Source organism: Helicoverpa armigera, chromosome 26 (assembly GCF_030705265.1).
Source record: "Helicoverpa armigera isolate CAAS_96S chromosome 26, ASM3070526v1, whole genome shotgun sequence".
Taxonomy (NCBI): Eukaryota; Metazoa; Arthropoda; class Insecta; order Lepidoptera; family Noctuidae; genus Helicoverpa; species Helicoverpa armigera.
In genome coordinates this window covers 5,386,325-5,405,914 of record NC_087145.1, presented here as the reverse complement: position 1 = coordinate 5,405,914, position 19,590 = coordinate 5,386,325, and the positions used below count along the sequence as shown (strand labels likewise).

At 34.5% G+C, this 19,590-nt stretch overlaps 1 protein-coding gene across 17 annotated transcripts in view; it reads right to left on the bottom strand.

Moving 5' to 3' along the window:
• Positions 1 to 19,590, bottom strand: part of LOC110375042 (filamin-A) — a 307,158-nt gene that overhangs the window by 34,054 nt on the left and 253,514 nt on the right. For 3 of the 17 annotated variants that reach the window (XM_064041782.1, XM_064041780.1, XM_064041778.1), the window contains exons 2-3: positions 13,133 to 13,245; positions 12,873 to 12,923 (exon numbers count right to left, since the gene is read on the bottom strand). Coding sequence is in view for 4 of the 17 variants with exons in the window: in XM_064041774.1 (XP_063897844.1) it covers positions 12,873 to 12,923; positions 13,133 to 13,245; positions 14,048 to 14,070 (187 nt within the window). In the remaining 13 variants the exon portion in view is untranslated. Of the gene's footprint in view, positions 1 to 2,104; positions 2,297 to 3,018; positions 3,232 to 12,872; positions 12,924 to 13,132; positions 13,246 to 14,047; positions 14,207 to 19,590 lie in introns of those variants that run through there. The other 14 variants (XM_064041777.1, XM_064041781.1, XM_064041779.1 and 11 more) reach the window with 8 other exon arrangements.

Sequence of the window (19,590 nt, the reverse complement as noted above, 5' to 3'; positions counted from 1 at the left end):
TTAAAGCAAACAAACACACTCTTCAGCTTTATAATATCAGCACAGATTATAATAAATATGTAACAACACAGTCTATAGGGACGTAGATGAACTCGACGAGTTATGAATTAGGTACTTGACGGTAATGTCTGATGTCTGAGAGCAAAATCTTAGTGAAACTGAATTTCAAATTGATATGCAAGCCATGTACCTGACTATGAATGAATTTCTGTAGTGACCTACTTCTGTGGTATGTTTTATTATTTACAAGTTAAGAATGGGCTAGATATGGTTTTAGCTTTGGTTAGTTTTAAATTCAAAAAGTACTCAAACTATGTAGTTAATTTTCTCATGAAATCCATACGTCAAATATCAAATCATGTAATGAAAAAAAAGTATTTCAAAATAGTGAAATGTCAGAAAATCTGGTATGCATTAATCAATTTAATTGACGCACTTTTAACGGGACAAGTAGCACCAAAATCTTATTTGCATAAATACGAAAAACTTTACCTAAGTATAAGAGAACCTAAATCATTTTCACTGAACTATAAATTATCTCACCTTCAAACCCTCAGAATGTTCAATGTCTCTCGGAAGACAAGAAAACCACTGCCATCTTATTACCGTCTACAATGCGTCCCCAATTACGAAACTCAACTGATTTTGATCTACTACAGCATATGAGTAATCTTCCTGGAGTGATACTGAGCCAATTACCTATGTCACCCAAAATGTAAGGCGTTGGTCTGACATAATCCAGGAAGTAACTAAAACACAGCACTACATAAAAATATTTATCAAATCATATGCAATCACAATAAGGCTCAGAATCTGATAATTACTCAATCCTAAATAAGTTAAAGCCGACTTATTCTCAAATCCATTTAGAAAACCCTTTATGGTTCTTCCTCTAAACCCTTTTTACCACTAAAACATGGTAATACATAGTTTCATTAATTTTAACCCATAATTAAATTGATTTTCAAAGCAAGTAAGATGAAGGAATTTTTTTTCGTGTGTTTCAAACGTATTTACAAACGTTATTTTAGTGGTCTCCATCTAGTTCAATTAAAACATAGAAGGTTTATACATCCTGTATATCACTATGAAAATTGATCAGTCACATCCAGTAACTCCAATTTACTCCAGTGTATGTTGAAATTGAAACAGGTGGTTGACGTCGTCCCAGATACTTTATAATAATCTCGCTATCAAGTCAATCGGCCCAGCTTTCAGTTTTGGCTTGCACACTAATCAGATCATTCAGGTTATATAAATTTTCTAAGGGACTGTCTTTTATTCAGTAATTAACTTGACTGAAATCACTTAAGGGAACAAGTATCGCATTTCTTAAATAAACGTTTAAAAATTGTAATACGTCAAATAAATTCATTAATCCACGATGAAAAAACACAATTTTTCAATCACTTTCTATAAAATGAGTTAAGGGTGCAAAATGGGACGTCTGTACTTTATCACATTTACAGTTTTTTTAATGGCCAAAAATAATATTTCGTTGAATATCTTAGCATTAAAGTTACATAAGTAACAGAACCTTTTGAAGTAAGGTACATAATAAAATCTAATAAAATAAAATACCTTAGTGACTGCCTATCTCAGCTATAATTTACGTAGTTCCAAATATTTCAACAGGTTGAAGACCTTGATTCTCAAATACTAAGGTAATTAGTAGTTACGCTCCAATTACCAGGGTGGACATTAATATTCCTGGCTCCACATCTCGTAATGAGAACGATATGTAACGTCACTTGGCACTATGAAAATATGATTTAGTGTAACAGCCAATGACAGGCGAGCCTTCTTCTTGAAAAGTTTAAAAGGACCAACATTTTACGAGAAGCTTTTGTAACTAAGGACCAGAATTTTCTAAGGCACTTTTTTCTAAAATTACACTGTTGAAATTATATAATGGATTTCTTAATATTTTATTCACTGATCAGTTAATTATTGTAATTAATAAATATTAAAGGGAAAATTTTTAAATAATCATAAGAAAATAATCGCGAGGATTTCCACATTATTTCGGTCAAGTTCAAAGTTAATTATTTCTCAAAAATAAGCATTAATAATTTAACAATAGATTAAATAAAATAATACATACGGAATTGCCTGAGAGTGAACATGATTGCTCAATAGCGCCCCCAAATTGCACTGTCTGATTATACGCGAAGTGACATATTCACGGAAAAGCTCAAGTAGTGGTTACCTAACAGCAACTAAAAATAATCACCAAGATATTTGGCTCCACCGTTCTATATGAAAAAACATAATAAATTCTAAATTATGTTCTATAAAATGACCACAAGTGTTCACAGTTACGAGATCTGGAAATAAACGGGAACTGTGACGATGTGAGAGGTTTAGTAATATAATACTTTTAGTACGATTGAGAGAAAGCTGCTGGAGAAATGACGTAGTGTAGGCCGACTCAGTTTTTTTTTTGCTGTACTATTTTTTTAGGTTATTTAGGCAGTCGATTGCGTGACGTAGTGACGAACGCCTAGGATTTATTTTTTTGGTATGAGTTGTAGGCTGTTTAGAAATGTTTTTTTTTGCATTTTAATATTAAATTTTTATTTTACATGTTGCGGGTTTTTTAATATTGTAAATTGTTTTTCACGGGTTGTATATTTTTTTTATATTTGTAATATTTTGGAATAATTTCGTTTCTACAATTCAAATAGTTTAAACACTTTTTAGTCGCAATCACACTAAGCATGAATTTTATCATTGTTTTTTTTTCTCAGAAAATATTGTTATTATAATTTTCTACAAAATCAATCAGTACCGACACAATATTGCAATTATGATATTTCAAAACGATTTTTCTCATTTTCGCTACAAAAAATCCCTCCATTCATCATTGAACAATCTCGTAGCACCGAACAAAGCGCGTAGTACTTTCGTAGCACGCTCCCACGAACACATGCAACTGCGCGCCACAATTAAATTATTTTATATCAAAAATAATTATTTTCTGTGTAGTGTAGGTAGAAAACTTGAAAAAATTCGTACTGGTGCCATGATAACACGGACCGTATGAATTTACCAGCACTTATTCACTTCACACTTTGCACTTAAAAAAAACCTCTTGAATGTACCGTACGGGTTAACGCGTCCGTTGAGACTAGGCAGCGGCCCGCGAGACGAGTAGAAACGCGAAAATTACGTATTTATATTAAACACTAATTATGTACATATTCCGAGATATTTTTGTAACGATAAATCGAATTATAATCATCGTGTTTTGACGTGTCCTCGCCGATTGTCCTTATGTACTTTTACTCTAGTGATTTTTGTCTGAAACTAAAATTAGTCGCGTGAGGCATTTAGATAGAATGCGTGATTAACCGACTTGGAATGAGGGAGGTGATTGCTGTGACGTATTTTTGACATGCGGTTCGCGGTCTTTGGAGACGTCTCTCGATTTTTCTGAGTCATAGTAACAAATGAGGTAGAGTGATGAACTATTGTCTACACTACTTTCTGGAGAAATTTCGACGTCTTGTCTGCACGACTTTCATTTTCAAGACAGTGGTGGTGTACGCAGAAGTTTCTCTTTCACTTATGATTTTAAGTTTACTCGTTGAAAACATTTTATTTGGAGTGGTTTAAAGGTAGAGTGCCTCTACATATTTTCTTGTCAAATTAGTTACAAAATACAAAATTCGCAGCGTTCGCAATTACCAAAACTAGATTTGGTCTTTTGAGCCCGAAAGCTGCGATCACTTAACATCATTGCCTTTCTAATAGTTTTTTTTTATTATTATACTAGGAAAATAAGCCCTTGTTTTACTTAGATCTAAATTATTCTTAGGTATTTTAAGAGTATGTATAAACTGTAATAAACTCCCTATTATATCGCTGAACTACAAACGCATATGATATATTAGACACTTGTAGAAATGCTTAGATCTTTGTATGACATTTTGTATTTATGCCCTAACATCTATAAAAGTTACAATGTTTATAGCCATATCATATTAATTTCAAGGAAACAATATATCGGCAATAATCGGCTTATAGCAGCATTATCGTAAGGATTTGACACATTTTCTCGTCGTTACGAAGAGCATGTTTGATTACTCCGTAATGTATTAAAAACCCTTAAATTAAAAACCCAACAATTGGGTTTTTAATACACCCTGGATTGTTCTATTAAAAAGTTGTGTCAACTAATCCCAAAAATATAGTTTTAAAGTTTATTGTTGTTTTGTAAACATCAGTATTACCAAGTTATAGTTTTAAGTCAGCTTTACTTATTCAGCAAGCTCTGTTTTTTATCTCTCAATAACAAAAGGTCTTTCACCAATACTAAAATACTACAGGGGATTTTGACATGACTGTCTTCCTTACTCATTTCCTAACAAGGTTCGTTCACCATGACCTTCCCCAACTTCTAAATGTCAATTATTCCATAACACAAATAATGAATGTGACACAAGTTATTTTCGAAACTCCATCGGCGTCACCCTGACACGTATCTTGCCAAATAGCTATAATTTTGAACACTTTATTAAAAACTTTAATCTTCCTAGTTTTTTATGAGGTTATAATTTTTTCGATAGTACTGGTATGCGGAGATATTTTGTTACTAACTCTTGGCTATTATAAAAATAAGTAATCTTCACGCGGTCGGTTGTGGATGGGTGACCATATCTGTCACTATGAGTTCCTCCGCGTTTTGAAGGCTATCAGTTGACTGTTTTTGGCAGTAGTTACGTGGCAGTCAGATGCTAGAAAGTCTGATAACCAGTCTCAAGGAGTATCGTGTTGCCCAGGTAACTAAGCTGAGTTAGTGAGGTAAAACACTAGAACAGTCGCTCTATGTAAAACACTAGAACTCAGCTGCACCCAGTTAGACTGGAAGCCGACCCCAACATACGTCAGAAAAGGGCTAGACAGATGATAAAGTGTAATAGTTCTTCTCATTATGTAGATCTAAGAATTAAGATCGCAATCTGTTAACATAGGTAGGTATAGGTATTAGGTACTTATGTCTGTGCGAAAATATTTTTCAAAACACATACTTTCATTATAAAAATCGTACTTAATTTACAACTTAAAAGCACAACAACACATCAGTTGCGAAAACAAAGAAAGGAATTTAACAGCTTTCAGTTCAGAAACTCATCCCAAAATATTTGTTATAAAAACAGAACGAATATTTCCAAAGCACTCGAGGTTATCTTAAACATAAATACGTCAATTTTGAGTAAATACGATAAGTGCAATAACCTTTCTAGAGCTATATTTAACTCACTGTGCTTATTGTGTCATCATCTGCCTAGCCTTTTCACAAATTATGTTAGTGTCGGCTACCAGTCTTAACCGAAATCCATATCAGTGTTTTACTCGGAGGGGCCGCCTATCTGATCACTTTGACCTGAGCTACCCAGGAACCGCCTCAGTAACTGAGTAACTGATTGTCAGTCTTTCTAAATACTCGAAACGATTGGCAAAGATGATCAGCCAGATCAATGACAGGCGGAACTCACCATCTAACGTAACACTCAACTCGCGTTGTCAGGATGGTAGGTAGGTATATGGCTATCCACGGAAAGACCGCGCCAAGCGTTGCTTAACCTTATAATCAATCGATCCTTGCCATTCATACATTCATTATTCTTCAAAACAATTATGAGAACGTGGGGGTTGAGTTCATAAGTGCATATGAGTCAACCCGCAGAAAATAGCCTTATATCTTTAGCCGAGAAAGAGAAAATAACAATGTCATAGCAAATAGCCAATTAAAACAACAAATAACCAGGGTAACGACCGAACTACAACAAAAACGACATAAACTTAAAAAAATCTTTGCAATTTAGTTATCCACTAAATTAAGTGCACAAATACCAAAAATAACGACTATCTGGAATATTAATTGATGTTTACCCGACTCACGCGCATTTGGGTTACATCCAAATTGAGGGTACATGTACATACCTTGACATATTTGAACATTCCATGTAGTACTGAGATTTTTGGAGATTATTCCTGATGAAAGGAAGATATTATTTTCGGTCCCACCGGAAGGACGCGTTAACTCAATTTGAAAGCTTTGACCGTGTTAAACAATATTTATTTTCAATGCAAAAATAAATTTAACTTAGATACTCTATGTAATTATCAGTTCAATTCTTATAATATAAAACACTAGCCGTTGTCCCGCGGTTTCACCTGCGTCCCGTGGGAGCTACTGCCCGCACCGGGATAAAATATAGCCTAAGTATGTTATTCGCAGATAATATAGCTTTCTAATGGTAAAAGAATAATATTTAAAATCGGTCCAGTAGTTTTTGAGTTTATCCATTACACCCAAACAAACAAACAAAGTTTTCCTCTTTATAATATTAGTATAGACAAACAAAACAATTTATGTACTGTACTGTCATACTATAATGTAGTCGCGTATGCACACTGCAAATGTTAAGTTAAATCATTAGTCACCGATCAAAGTCGATCGTATTTTTGATAACTCAATGTCAACTATTACTCAATGTTTACAAGTTTAACAAAATGTTGCAAGCACTTTTAATTTTCAATCAACCGTAATAGTACTATGTGCCACTACAAACAATCACCTAAAAATATTCTTTGGAAACATTTGCTTTTAACATTCTTCAACAAGTTTACATGTTACCATTCTGACATCAAAGTAAGTAGCCATAAAATTCCAATACATTTCAGGGCCACTGAAAATAACAACACAAAATATGGTGACCCCGCTTATAGTACCATAATTACAAAATCCTCCGCCACGTCCGTCTGTTGGTGATAAACTCAAAAACAACTGCACGAATTTCAGGCGTTTTTCTTTTGAAAATTGAAAGTCGTGACTTCGGAAAATCGTTAAGAATTTGGATAATATTATTATGTGAACACTACAAACTTTTAGTCGGCCGATAGTTGGTTTGGACTCATAAATCAGTATGATTTTGAATGGAAGTACACACGTAACAACTCAACGGTATAAGACAACCTCAAAACTTTGATTGAATTCTCAATTTGTTCAAAAAAGTACAACCACTGGGCTACAGTCGGCCAATTTTTTAGTCTGTAGTATGCGCGCAGATTTAGCCGTCTTTCACGGTCAATTAAAATGTAAAGTGAAAATGATATGAGGATACGATATCGAAACCTGGCGAAGCTTATTTACTTATACCGAAAATCGTCAAGCTCAGAACTGATCAAAATACAAGATAAAAAATATAAGAAAGTCTTATTCACGGTTTGAAGACTCCACAATCAAAGTACACAAACATATTTTTATGACATTCACTAGTTTTACGAATATTTCGAAAAACAAAGATCTAGCTAATAAAATGTTTAATTGCTTCCGTTGAACTGTGTGGCTTAATTTGATTGCCTTTGATTTGAGAATGCCGCACTAGTACTGTAAGTGTTGCCAGATGTCTAACTTTTGGCGGGATGTTACGAATTTCAGCAATTTTGAGAGTCCCTTTGACTTTTTATATACCTTTGATTTTTTACCCGTATCCTGCTTTTTTTCTTTAAAGAGAAGTTCGTAGCAAATAGATGAGTTACCATCTTGTTAATCGAGGTCCTTCGTGATTCGGAAGCCGCATTTATTGGTGGGTTACGGCAAGTTAGTTCAGAAGACGATTACTTTCAGGAAATCTGAAAGCCAGTCTTACTTGAGAGTATCTAGAGGCCCGTATAGCTGGATTGATACGCCGCTTAATATTAATACCAAAAATCACTTTCTTTAAGAATTTGAAGCCGCACATTCCAGCGCCCAGTCATTTTACGAAAATATCGTACTAGAGCAATAAAAACTTGTAATTTGGCGTAACACAGTGTATTAATATAAAAATAAAATTATATGACGTCGATACGTTGCTGAGTAATTTCGTGACAGGCGTTTAAAGCGCTTTGTGGGCTTTGAGACTTGTTAATGGTTCCCGCAAGACTGATGGTTATGGGCTTATTTGAGTAGCTATGACGCTAGAATTAGTCTGTTTGACATGACTGTTACAGTACAGTACTCACTTTATTTAAGTACGTTCAGTACTTACTTTAAGTAAGCCTTCTTACGAAAAGAAAATAATCAAGTGACCAGTTTCAGGAACTATGGTTAGGGTAATACATTCTTTCAATTTTACTTAAAATTTTTAGATAGCCCTTTTATTAAGAATGCTGTAGACTCCGTTTAACCCGGATCCGCGAAGTAGTAGGTACCTATTCACGAGATACAGATGAAACCACTGGCGGAAGCTAGTGTTAATATAAATAAGGATCATTTAATCTACCACAAAACATAAAGAAATATTTTCAACAATGAAACCTACATAATTATATGTGATACCTATAATAAATTGATTAATATGAAAGTATACAACTTAGAGATAACAAAGAAAAAATAACTTTCAGAAATAAGCAGCTACTTCATGAATCACGGAAATACTGGAGTGACCAAGTCTAGAAGTGGTGAAGTCTAGATATTTTGATATAAATGAGTCAGTGCACCGCGGCCGAAATAGATAGCGATCGCATCATTGCCACTTAACTTTATACATATTTTTGAAGGGTGGGCAATAAACGTTATAAACAAACTCGAGATTTGCATAAAAAATAGCAAGGAACTATTTTGTCCCGGTTCTACAGCGCTGCCCGTGCACTCAAATAAAAACTACACTAGGTTCTGATGCACAAATCTCCAACTTTTTATGCTGTAAGTTTATAGGGTCCACAATGTTTGCTAATATAGAATTGAGCATTGTTTCTAAACCTTTTGTTATTACATACTTGTCGATATTAGTCGATAAAAATGTGTTCACTCTTCAATTACTTACTTAGTTATTTTTCTTGCGAATTTAGTATTAACCTCGTTGTAAATGTTTATGAATGTGATTTTAATTATTATCCATCGTTTACCCATTCACAACATTGGTATATGTAAATTGGTTGGAAAATAAGTCTAAATTAACACTCCAAGTTACATAGTAGCAGTACCATTTCATACTGTAACATGAATTCCCGAGACCCATCATAATTATAAACCCAGCAAATACTTCGCGTTAGAAGCAAATAAATTATATGATTATACTGCATCTTAATAGTACCGACAAAGTAGTGTGCGATGCCAAATTATAAAACCTATACGATTTGGGACACCACATACCATAGGGTAAGGACGTGGTCATATTGCTAGCGGAGTTTCAGAAGCTTATGAGAGAGCGAGTAAAAAATTATGTAACCTACAGTACTTATATTATACTTGTATTTGCGAGGACTGTTAGGGTCATATACAGTATTATACAGTGTAGGAAATCAGGCAAGGCTTTTATGCTAGCCGGGGCTGCTGGATTGTTTGAAAGAGTTATCACGGCCCTGGTACATAAAAGGCCCACGACAGAATACGACGGTTTTTAGTCAGTAAGAGTCTGAGACTCCGTCGTCGCTACTAACCCACAGCGGGGGGTTTTTGATGATTTTTGAGGTCGTTAAAAAAAGGTCTTTATGCTACACATATAGTCGAAAGGACATAGGCAATATTTTATTCGGGTGCAGAAAATAGATGCCCAGGGACGTAGGTTTATGAATATGTCTTTGTTTGATAAGTCCTCACGCTAAATCAGCTAACCTACGTTTAATTTGGCGATTGATATAGGGCCTTGGAAAGGGTTATCAGCTACTTAATACCATCCAAAGCTACTATTTTTTTTCAGCTATCAAAAAAGCTTCAAACGTGTCCCATTGCCTACGCCACTACCGCTTACCGCTAACATCCACACCTCGTCTTTATAATTATAATATTTAATATAATAAAACGTCATCTAATGTTTGGCAATGGTTCAGAATTTTAGAAAAAGTGTAAAAATGTTGAATATGTCTCAACAGTGAGTCACAAGGCGCTAATGTTCGCGTTACTTATTTTTGTATATCGACGACATTTGCCTAAAGTAAGCTATTGGCTAAGTAACAGCTGCATCTTATCTAAATCATCAACCTAGCTTTTTAATGATTGTATTGGATGTCCCTTTCCAGTCTAACCAGATGCAACTAGGTACCTACCAGGATTTTACCTATGTATCTAACATGGTGACATCTCTTCAACCCAGTTATAGTTATCGGCATGGATATTGAGCCCTGACCTTCACCTGCGCAGAAGTGATTTATTGGCTTTTTGCCTTAAGTGTACAGTGCGCAAAGCGATCCCCACTCTTCCGCCGAGGGCTCAATATCCGTGCCGATAACTATACGTTACGGATAACCAAAAGCCAGAAAGTCGGACAACCAGTCTTATCAAAGGGCTTTGAGTTAGTTTATGGTGATTTGGGATGTAAATTTTGTATCTTTATTTGCATCCTAAGAATTCCGAAGCTACCGATACGATTTGAAAAACACTTTCACTGCTCAGAAGCTACACTATCCCCGAGTGGCATAGTCTACATTTCATCCTTGTAAGTATGGTAGGTAACAAGGTAGGTTCCACAGGACGCGTATGAAACCACTGGAAAAAGATAGTCTTTTATAAACTTAGGCCGTATCATTCAACAACTCGTTAAATATCTGTCGTCGTAATAATCTCTTGTGTTTCGTGTTTTCTACACATTTTTGTGAGAAGGCGCCATATTACACTGTCAACAGCAAATAACAAGATCTATCATCATTTTATTTAGAAAACAAGTTTGAAGAAAATATATTGGACTGTTTTCATGCGTTTTATTAACTTTGCATTGAAAAATTGCATACTGAAATAATGGTTGAACACTGAAAACTTTTCGTCGGCAAATAACTTCAGCACTATAGTTGTTAGCATCAAAAAGTTGACGTCTTGCGCATACCATTTTAAATATACTGAAGTCAGTATGGACGAAGAAAATATGCTTCGGCGACCCCCAAGTAAATTGGCTTAAGAAATAACCTAATTTATTTGGGGCTAATTGGTCTTAAGACTATTTAGTCATCTGTGATTTCGGAACTTTTAACAAAATATCGCTACAATACCTACTTAACAAAATTGTAGTATGCATGTATATCATTGCAAGACCTACATCTACAGTTGTGTAGAAGTGCTGCGCAAACGCATAACAAATTAACATTTTTGAAAATCTCTCCGGATATCCGGTGGTCAACCTTCATTACCGATGACAAATTATACATTTTAAATAGTGTAACGATCACAAATTATTTAATTACAAATCGACGACAGATTGGACCGTGTCGTCGGAATACCAGACTGTCTAGAATAATCTTTCTCTAGGCTTTTAATCTATGTTGACGTTAAAATAAGACCATGAGACCCATTTCACAATTTTTTAAATCATCATAAATTACGAATCTTTTAATTTTGTTGAAACTCATCTGAACCTTCTATAATTTAAAGAGTTTGTTTGTTTGCACTAAATCTTAGAAACTTCTGGACCGATTTAAGAATTCTTTAGGTAGGTACGCGGGAAACAGCTAGTTAAGTACCTATATAGGTATAGAAAAATAATATATGAGTATCGTGTTTCTATCCAATCTATCTAAATAGTTGTGCAGGCAACTATCCCCTGACCATCCGCGACTATCCCAACGTGGTTAATTATAAAATAGTGGCAACACTCGCGTCGTTAATGTCTATTAGCAGAGGAAGTGTCATCATTAAGATGTTCTGTGACGTTCTCTCTTGAAACTAAAAAAAGTTTGATTAAATCTAAGGGTGCGTCCACATCTGGCGAATGTGCCGCGAATGCTGCGCTCGCGAGCTGTTTGCTCACTTCGCGCGTGCAGTCACGGCTATGGTTTGGTGCGCCTCTTTAGCGCAAACTCCAAGCCGAAAACAAAAATGCACGCCCACAACTCGCAAACGGCCCTAGAAGACGCACCCTAAGGTTTTTTGGTTGAAAGTTCGAAGGTTTATTATCAAAGAAATTGTGATTGGACAAGGGTGTAAGTTTTGGTCAAATAAATAGGTACCTTTGTCTAAATATTAAACCTACATTAAAAAAAGCTATCTTATTTAAAACGTTCATACAAGCTTCGTATATGACATTTAGTCTATATTATGTTTATATTTAATCGTTTATTTAATAATAATGCAGATTCGAGATAGTTTCGTGGGATATTGCTAATGAAACTACGAAATTCCTTGTAAAAACTAGTCACGCAGTAAGACAGTTTTCATAATCATTATATTATATATAAAGTCTGCAACACCTGCTCTCATAAAACATAATATGTTGGCGTCAAACCGAATAAATATAAATATCAGACATAAATTCGCGTTAACGCCACTTTTTCTAACGTGGAATTATTTTTATCTAAGGGACACTTAACTGGTTAAAATATTACAGCTCGTTAGTACGTCGTCTTTTTATATTAATTAATGGGAATTAATCAGTATAATAGTATAGTTCACACTCTCTGGAATGAGATAGAATTTCAATAATTTCAGTTACAAGTCAACCACAAAAAGTACGTGAAATGTAACGTTGTTATAAATAGAGGAAAAAACATTTGAAAATCATATTCATGGAAAATGAAAACATGCTGTTGACAACAACGCCACCTAGCGTTCGGTGGATAAACCACCTACACGCGGCGTTGCTTTAACACAAGACCGTCACTCTTCTTAGTTCCACACAAAATCAACAGATGGCGCTCAATTCAACTCGCATAATAAAACAATCCGAAATTGACTAATGCGCATTACAAATTAACAATTTATCAAAATAAATCACACAAAGGACGGACACAAATAAATGAACAAACACATAAATCAATGTATCGATTATATGCAATACACTCATTAACATGGAAACAACGCACAAAGAACCAGGAAAACGACAAATACAATGCAGTCAAAGTCATTTTGTAATCTTTGATTGCAATGAATGCAGGAGGGCAATCTTGCATACCGAATATATATCTCCTGATATCACTTTGACGGAACCACGGATGGTAGAAGTCTGAAAATGCAGGTGTATATTGTTCATCATTCACATCTACTCAGGATTTTTTGTGCTGAGCAAGTTGCAAGTTCGAAAACCGGCGAAAACATTTCTGTAGACCATTTTGTACAAATAATTGGTAATCAATTTGAATTTTATTGGAATGTGAATCAATTTAATATACATATTTTTACTTAGATTTTAATTCAAAGGCAGGCTCTACTAACCTTCTAAGAACTGTCGTGTAGGTAAACGTAGAGAAACTTTGAGTGATGATGCGTACGCCGAGTCGATGTACCAGTGTGGGTCACGCTGATCACCCAGCCTACTGGAACTGCCTCTGAAATGGAGAAACATAGATCAATCAGTAAATGCCTTAGAGATGATGATGAAGTTGATTCGATTCCATGACAAGAGCTCTCTTTGTAGAATAATATAACAGAATTCTAAGGGTGGATCAAATCTCATTGGTGTGTTGTAGACAGAGGCAGACTATTAAGAGTAATTTGATTACTGTGGAATTTGAATATATGTGTCCATGAGCCTTTCAGGGGTTTAAGCATAAACCTTTTCTAAAAAATCTCGTTTTTGGATCGTTTTGTGAGGTATTTGATATTTGTTACTGAAATTAGACTTATAGATATGATAATTGGTACCCATTGGATTGGATGAGCTACTTATTACAAGACATTGAAACATTTATGTATATTTAAGTAAAGCGCGAAGTTATTTTTGCCGCGTTTATTAAAAGAAACTCTTTAGTCGACCTACTCCTTGTGACCTTGCTCTATTGAAACTGGTGAACTATTACGAATTGAAGACCCATATTTAGTTGTACAGTGATCTAAACAGTATAAGGCTTTTTCTATTAGAAGACCTAAGTGGACTAGTGATAAGAAATAGTCGAGCAATTTCATTCAACAACGTTGTTTCATTCACAACTTCTCCAGCAGAATTTATATCTGAAGCGAAAGTAAAACTGTAAACTTGTTAAACTCTAAATATAAAGCAGATCCCCATTAAACCAGAAAAAAATGCAAGAAAAACACAGTGTGAGGTTATGACGAATCAAAACATTCACGACCAACGCCTTTTGAAAATGTTATAGCAATCATGCAAGAGAAGCCGGTCAGAATATTTACCCCGGATCCATTTCTACTGTCATCTATAGGAGCACAGGTTTATGATAAATAAAATTAAATTCGCGAGGCGATATTCAAAATAAAAACTACATGTTTCCACCATATGTCAAACTCGGGACTATTTTCGTACAGCCCCAAGTTCACGTCGGATAGACGCAAAAATAAACGCGCCGCTTGCAAAGCGCCTGCGTCGGTTTCTGCGCGAGATTTTCGAAAATTACAACACTCGGTAGTTCGAAGCTGTGATAAGAGATGGCGCTGTACGCATCGATTGTATGCCAAGTGGTTTGGCTATTCGGCAAGAGATGGCGTTAGTAACGATAATTTTGTCATGTCTAGTAATTTATTAAAAGTTAATGTTACATCATAAAAATGTTATAATACTGTCGGTATAACGTTTTTAATCTTTATAAAATAATTTAGGTTTAAGACTAATTTTGTCACTTTACGTAATTGAAAAAGCATAATTTAAAAATCAGATAATTAAGTATTCAATTAACAATCTGCTTAAATGATAAATACAAATGAAATCGAATATTATGTAAATTATAAATGTACATGGTAACTGATAGTGTACTAATATTTATCCAATACTTATCGAGATATTTTATCAAAATAGTTTCTTGCACCAAAATAAACAGTTCTGGTGTTCTTTGTTTTTACAGCTGGGCTCTACCGTCTGGCAGATTTCAATACACATCAATGTTAGTAGTGCAAATTCCTCAGAAAATATTTATTTGATGATTACCTATATGTATTGCGATTTTATCACTACTTTCATTACTTTAAATATGCAATATACCCATGTAAAACTGAAGAGTTCCTCTGTTTTCATCTCAGGTATCTATGTATTGGACAGAGTTGAAAAAAGTTTGTTAGATAGTCCATATTATATCGATGAAGGCTATAGGCGTTTTATCTCTGAATACGGAGTAGTTACTTCTAAGTAGTTATTAAAATTTATTGAGTACTAATTGTGTTCCTAAGTTTCGCCCGGGACCCCTGGAACTAGGTACCTACTCGGGGACAGTTTAGCTACCCAAGAGTGAAAGAATTTTTCAAATCGGATCTGTAGTTTTGGAGCCTTACAGTAGAAACATTACTTATAACATATTCCCCTTTTTTATATTAGACTATGCCTACATATTACCATCTACTTATGTCACACGTAAAGCAACCACTACAACTGTTGGCGTACTACGTTTGTCGTGTACTAATAACCTCAGAAACTAGTCGTTTTGACGGCTCGTAATTAGTATAGCTCGTTTTATTGCTTTCGTTGTTATTGTGTTCGTAATTTGTACGTCACATATTTCAGTTGATTGTACTTACTACGCTTGGGAGGGCACGAAGGTAAAGCCGGCGCCCTAGAATGATACTCAGTAGTAGTCGTTGTTATAATTCTGCGGCGGAGGCCATTGAGGTGGATTTGAGAAAACTCTGACACTAGAGCTTGTTGGGTGATTAAACCTGCAGCTCACTTGATAAGAAGAAGACAAAACACAATTATTTTAGATATATACTTAGTTCTACAGCTGTATTCTTATAATTATGGTCTATTGGCTGTTGCACGCGGTTCAAACCACGTTCGGACGAAACTACTTTCTGAAGCGAAATAAAAAGCAGCAAATCCTCAGGCTCTCTCAGGCTGTAGACTACCTACATGTGTACCGAATTTCATTTAAATCGGTTCATTATTTTTGACTACTGAAAAAATCTGAATTGTTCCACTGTAAAATGTCTTTTGCAATGCATGTATTGGATTTTAATAAAGGTCTCGACCAAATTAATTAATACTTACATAAAATTTTATAACATAAAGCGTTTTACTATCATAAATGCCCGAATTATTTATATTACTTATTACTATAGCAAGTTTTACGCGAATTTCCTGGCATTAACGACGTATTGTGCAATGCAGTGGTCTACCAAATCCTGTGATCTGTTTATTATTAGATTTTATTACTTCTGACTTGCTTCTGACTCGACAATGAGCGCATTCCTAAGGAAATTCTATTATTTCGTGTCAAGGCAAACTAGCTGCATCAGTTGATAGTTATTTTCAAAAAAATTTCATGAAAGGTCTTGGGAAAGATTTTCGATTACTTTCCTATTCATCACTGTCAGTGGGGTTTTTTCTTCAATAGCAGCTATTTTCTGAGAGAATTAGCTAGTACCTAATTTCTTCCTCCACCCGGTTAAAAAGTAGTATATGTCCTTTTTCAGGCTCTATACACTATGTAGTAACATTTAAATCTGAACTGCTATAATTAAGAAATTAATTCAATTTTGTCTGAGTAAAACAAAAATATGTGCAATATATTTTTACAGTGATATATTGTTTTACAAATCTTTTTTTTAAATAAATGACATATATTTTTCAGGGACTCCATGAAAAGTAGTTACAATATTGCGTGAACCAAACAGCTACTTATTAAAAGAATTTATTTTGAAAACATTTCATTCATAAAACCGTATATTTTATGAAAAACCTTGGTCAAGCAGAGATCGTTCAACTCGTTTTATAAATCGGCTATTTTATTTTAGTCAACAATTTGTTTGATATTGTTATTTTTAGAGTTTCGCTCGAGATGTCGGGTGATCAAATTACATACAAAATTTAGGTTACTTAGTTGTTTTGTTTCAGAAGACGTTTTTGATGTGAAAGTAATAAAGATTGTTAGCAACAGCAGAGAAGATCTTCAGCTTTACGTTGTAAGTATTGTTTTATATGAACTACTCGACTGATTTGGAAACATCTTTCAGTGTTAGAAAGCCCATTTATTTATTGAGCTATAATCTAGACTATGTTTTATTGCATGCAGTTATTCCCAGTTGGATTCGGGTTAAACCGCTTGCGGAAAAAATATTGCTGCAAATATTTTGGCTAAACTTTAACCAGCTCCAAACTAGCGGTTTCACCCGCATCATAAAAAGCTTAAAGCCTTCATCGATAAAGGAACTATCTATCACTTAACGAAAATCCGACCAGTAATTCCTGATATCAGCGCGTTCAAGCAAATAAACAAAAAAACTTTTCAGCTTTATAATATTGATTTCTTTAATGATTTAAATACCTTAATATTATCGAAACAACTACCGAAGACTTTATTTATATCTTACACTACTACGCCTTGTATCTAATTGTTATTTCAAAAATGTCACTAGATCACCGCTTGTACAAGATTAACAAAGCTCGATATTAATCATTACACGGATGGGTGCGCGCGCGCCGGTCGCAGATCACTGCAAGTCTAGAAGTGTTACAATGATACATGTTTGTTTGATTTAGAAAGCGTTTGGTGGTTGCTATGGTGATTAAATTATTGATTTAAGCGTTCAATTGTTTTTAGTATCAGAGAATTAAATATTATTGGATAAAACGATAAACGATCGTGTCTGTAAATAACAATTTGTTACTAAGCTTATACTGCCACCGTAATGATTCTATGTATTCATTGCATTTAATGTCGATGCAAGTTAATTTTTAAAAGTTGTCTGCCACTGCAAAACCGAACATTCTGAAATCCACTATTATAATATCATGAGTCTGCAATCACTAATGTACTCTTGTCCTTTCTTTATTAAAAGAGGCATTTATTCAAAAATGATGAAAACATTATTAAAACAAGGTCTTCTACACAAATACTACACAAAACTTCAACCAATACCTAGATGGAATGACTCACAATGACGATTTAGGTATACTTACACATACTACGAGCACAACCAAAACCAATAATACATCAATCATTATTTAACATCGACTTCCTATCCTTTATCCTCAAACCCATTGGATTCCAATTCAATAACCCTCGGGTGTGGTACATCAGGTTTGAGTGGCGCTGACAGCGGCTGGCAAGATGCCAAGTCTACGTGATTGACAGCTTGAATATCGTTGTTAAGCTGGCCAATTGAGCGTTTTGCGTTCCGATATTCATTAATTGTTTTACTGTTAATTGTGTGGGACCTAGTTCTCGACTCTGTTATTTATGAGTTTACTATTTATTTCGCAGTAGCCTCCGCGGTTTCACCCGCGGCCCGATAGAGCTCCTTCTCGCACGAGCATAAAATTAGTCTACCTATATGTTATTTTGATATATACCTAAGCTATATTAGTGCACAGTAACATTCAAGCATACACCCTTTTTGCTTAAATTATTTAAACTTTTCCGTGCTTCGAAAACGATGTTAAATAAAGGCTATCATATCTTCGATAACTTCTTAGCAATATAAGTACCTAGTAGATCTTTGTTATTTCAGGCTATAAAATAATTATACATACTTTTAGAATCTTATATTGACTATGTTTTGTGAGGAAGAAATATGAGCATCGGCGTGAACAAAAGCTCAAAAGTGACTCACAAATATTGAAGATACAACACTCGGATTGAGCCTTGAATGAGTAATATTTACGAAGCCAAAAATATGCAGGCATACCTGTATACCATTCTGTGTATATTGAAATACATACATCTAAAGTAAATTTATAGCAGTGCAAGAAACTGCGAATAACAATCATACATAGGCAGACCTACATATACAAAAACATATTTGTGCTAGCCAAACCGTCTAGTGATAAAATGTCTAAAACATCTGGATGTAAAAAAACTATAATCTTTATAGGTTGTGTAAATATGTAGATAGTTTCGCTGGTATGCAATGGGAGTAGTAAAAGGCTTCCTAACAGAAATATGCGTCTGTATGTTTGTGTGTTAAATTGTAACCCTGTCACGGTTGGACCAATTAAATGTAAAGAACGTTTTTCAGAGCTTTTCTCCATCGTCATCACCTCAGCTATAGACTTTAAGCCTTCTCCATTAAGTAGGCTCGTAAAAATGATTTGATTTTGATACAAAAACTAACTTTTGCGAGCAATTTCACCCGGAATCGGGACATGCACTATCACATTATCGCATGTACCTAAAACTAAAATATATTTTTTCAAACCGGAACAATTAGCGTCTTCAAGCAAACAAAGTCTTCAGCTTTGTATTATTATTCGTATACTCGTAGATGAAGGTATTCCCTTCAGCATCCGAGCAAATCTATGTATATCATGTGTTATGGCTTTATTTGTATTTTCTGCACTCAACTAGTACTTAATTAAACTAACGTTGAATTGTAAACAGTTTTCGATACAGAAACAAAAGATCTCACCAATCCGTCCATGCAAATGGTTATAATCCACGTGCGCACGATTCGCAATTTTGCTTACATTACCAGCAAATTAAAACATCAACGATAAATCCGAAAGCATTTGTTTTAACGGTTTTTATGGCCGCCATCTTACTTTGCTTTATTTTTGAAAACGGAATTTTATTGCGGAAATGTTGCTGTCTGAATTAAACAGTTTTTCTTTTTTTTTTGAATAATTTATGCAAATTCTCCAGTTTGATTGTAGATAGGAATGTCAATTGTTTAATTTATCTTATACAATTTATATCGAGTTCTTTGGTTCTATAAATTACATGAATCATTTCAATTAATCAGTCTTAAAAATAATTGCGTTGATTTTTTAATTAGGACACAGTAATGTTTTC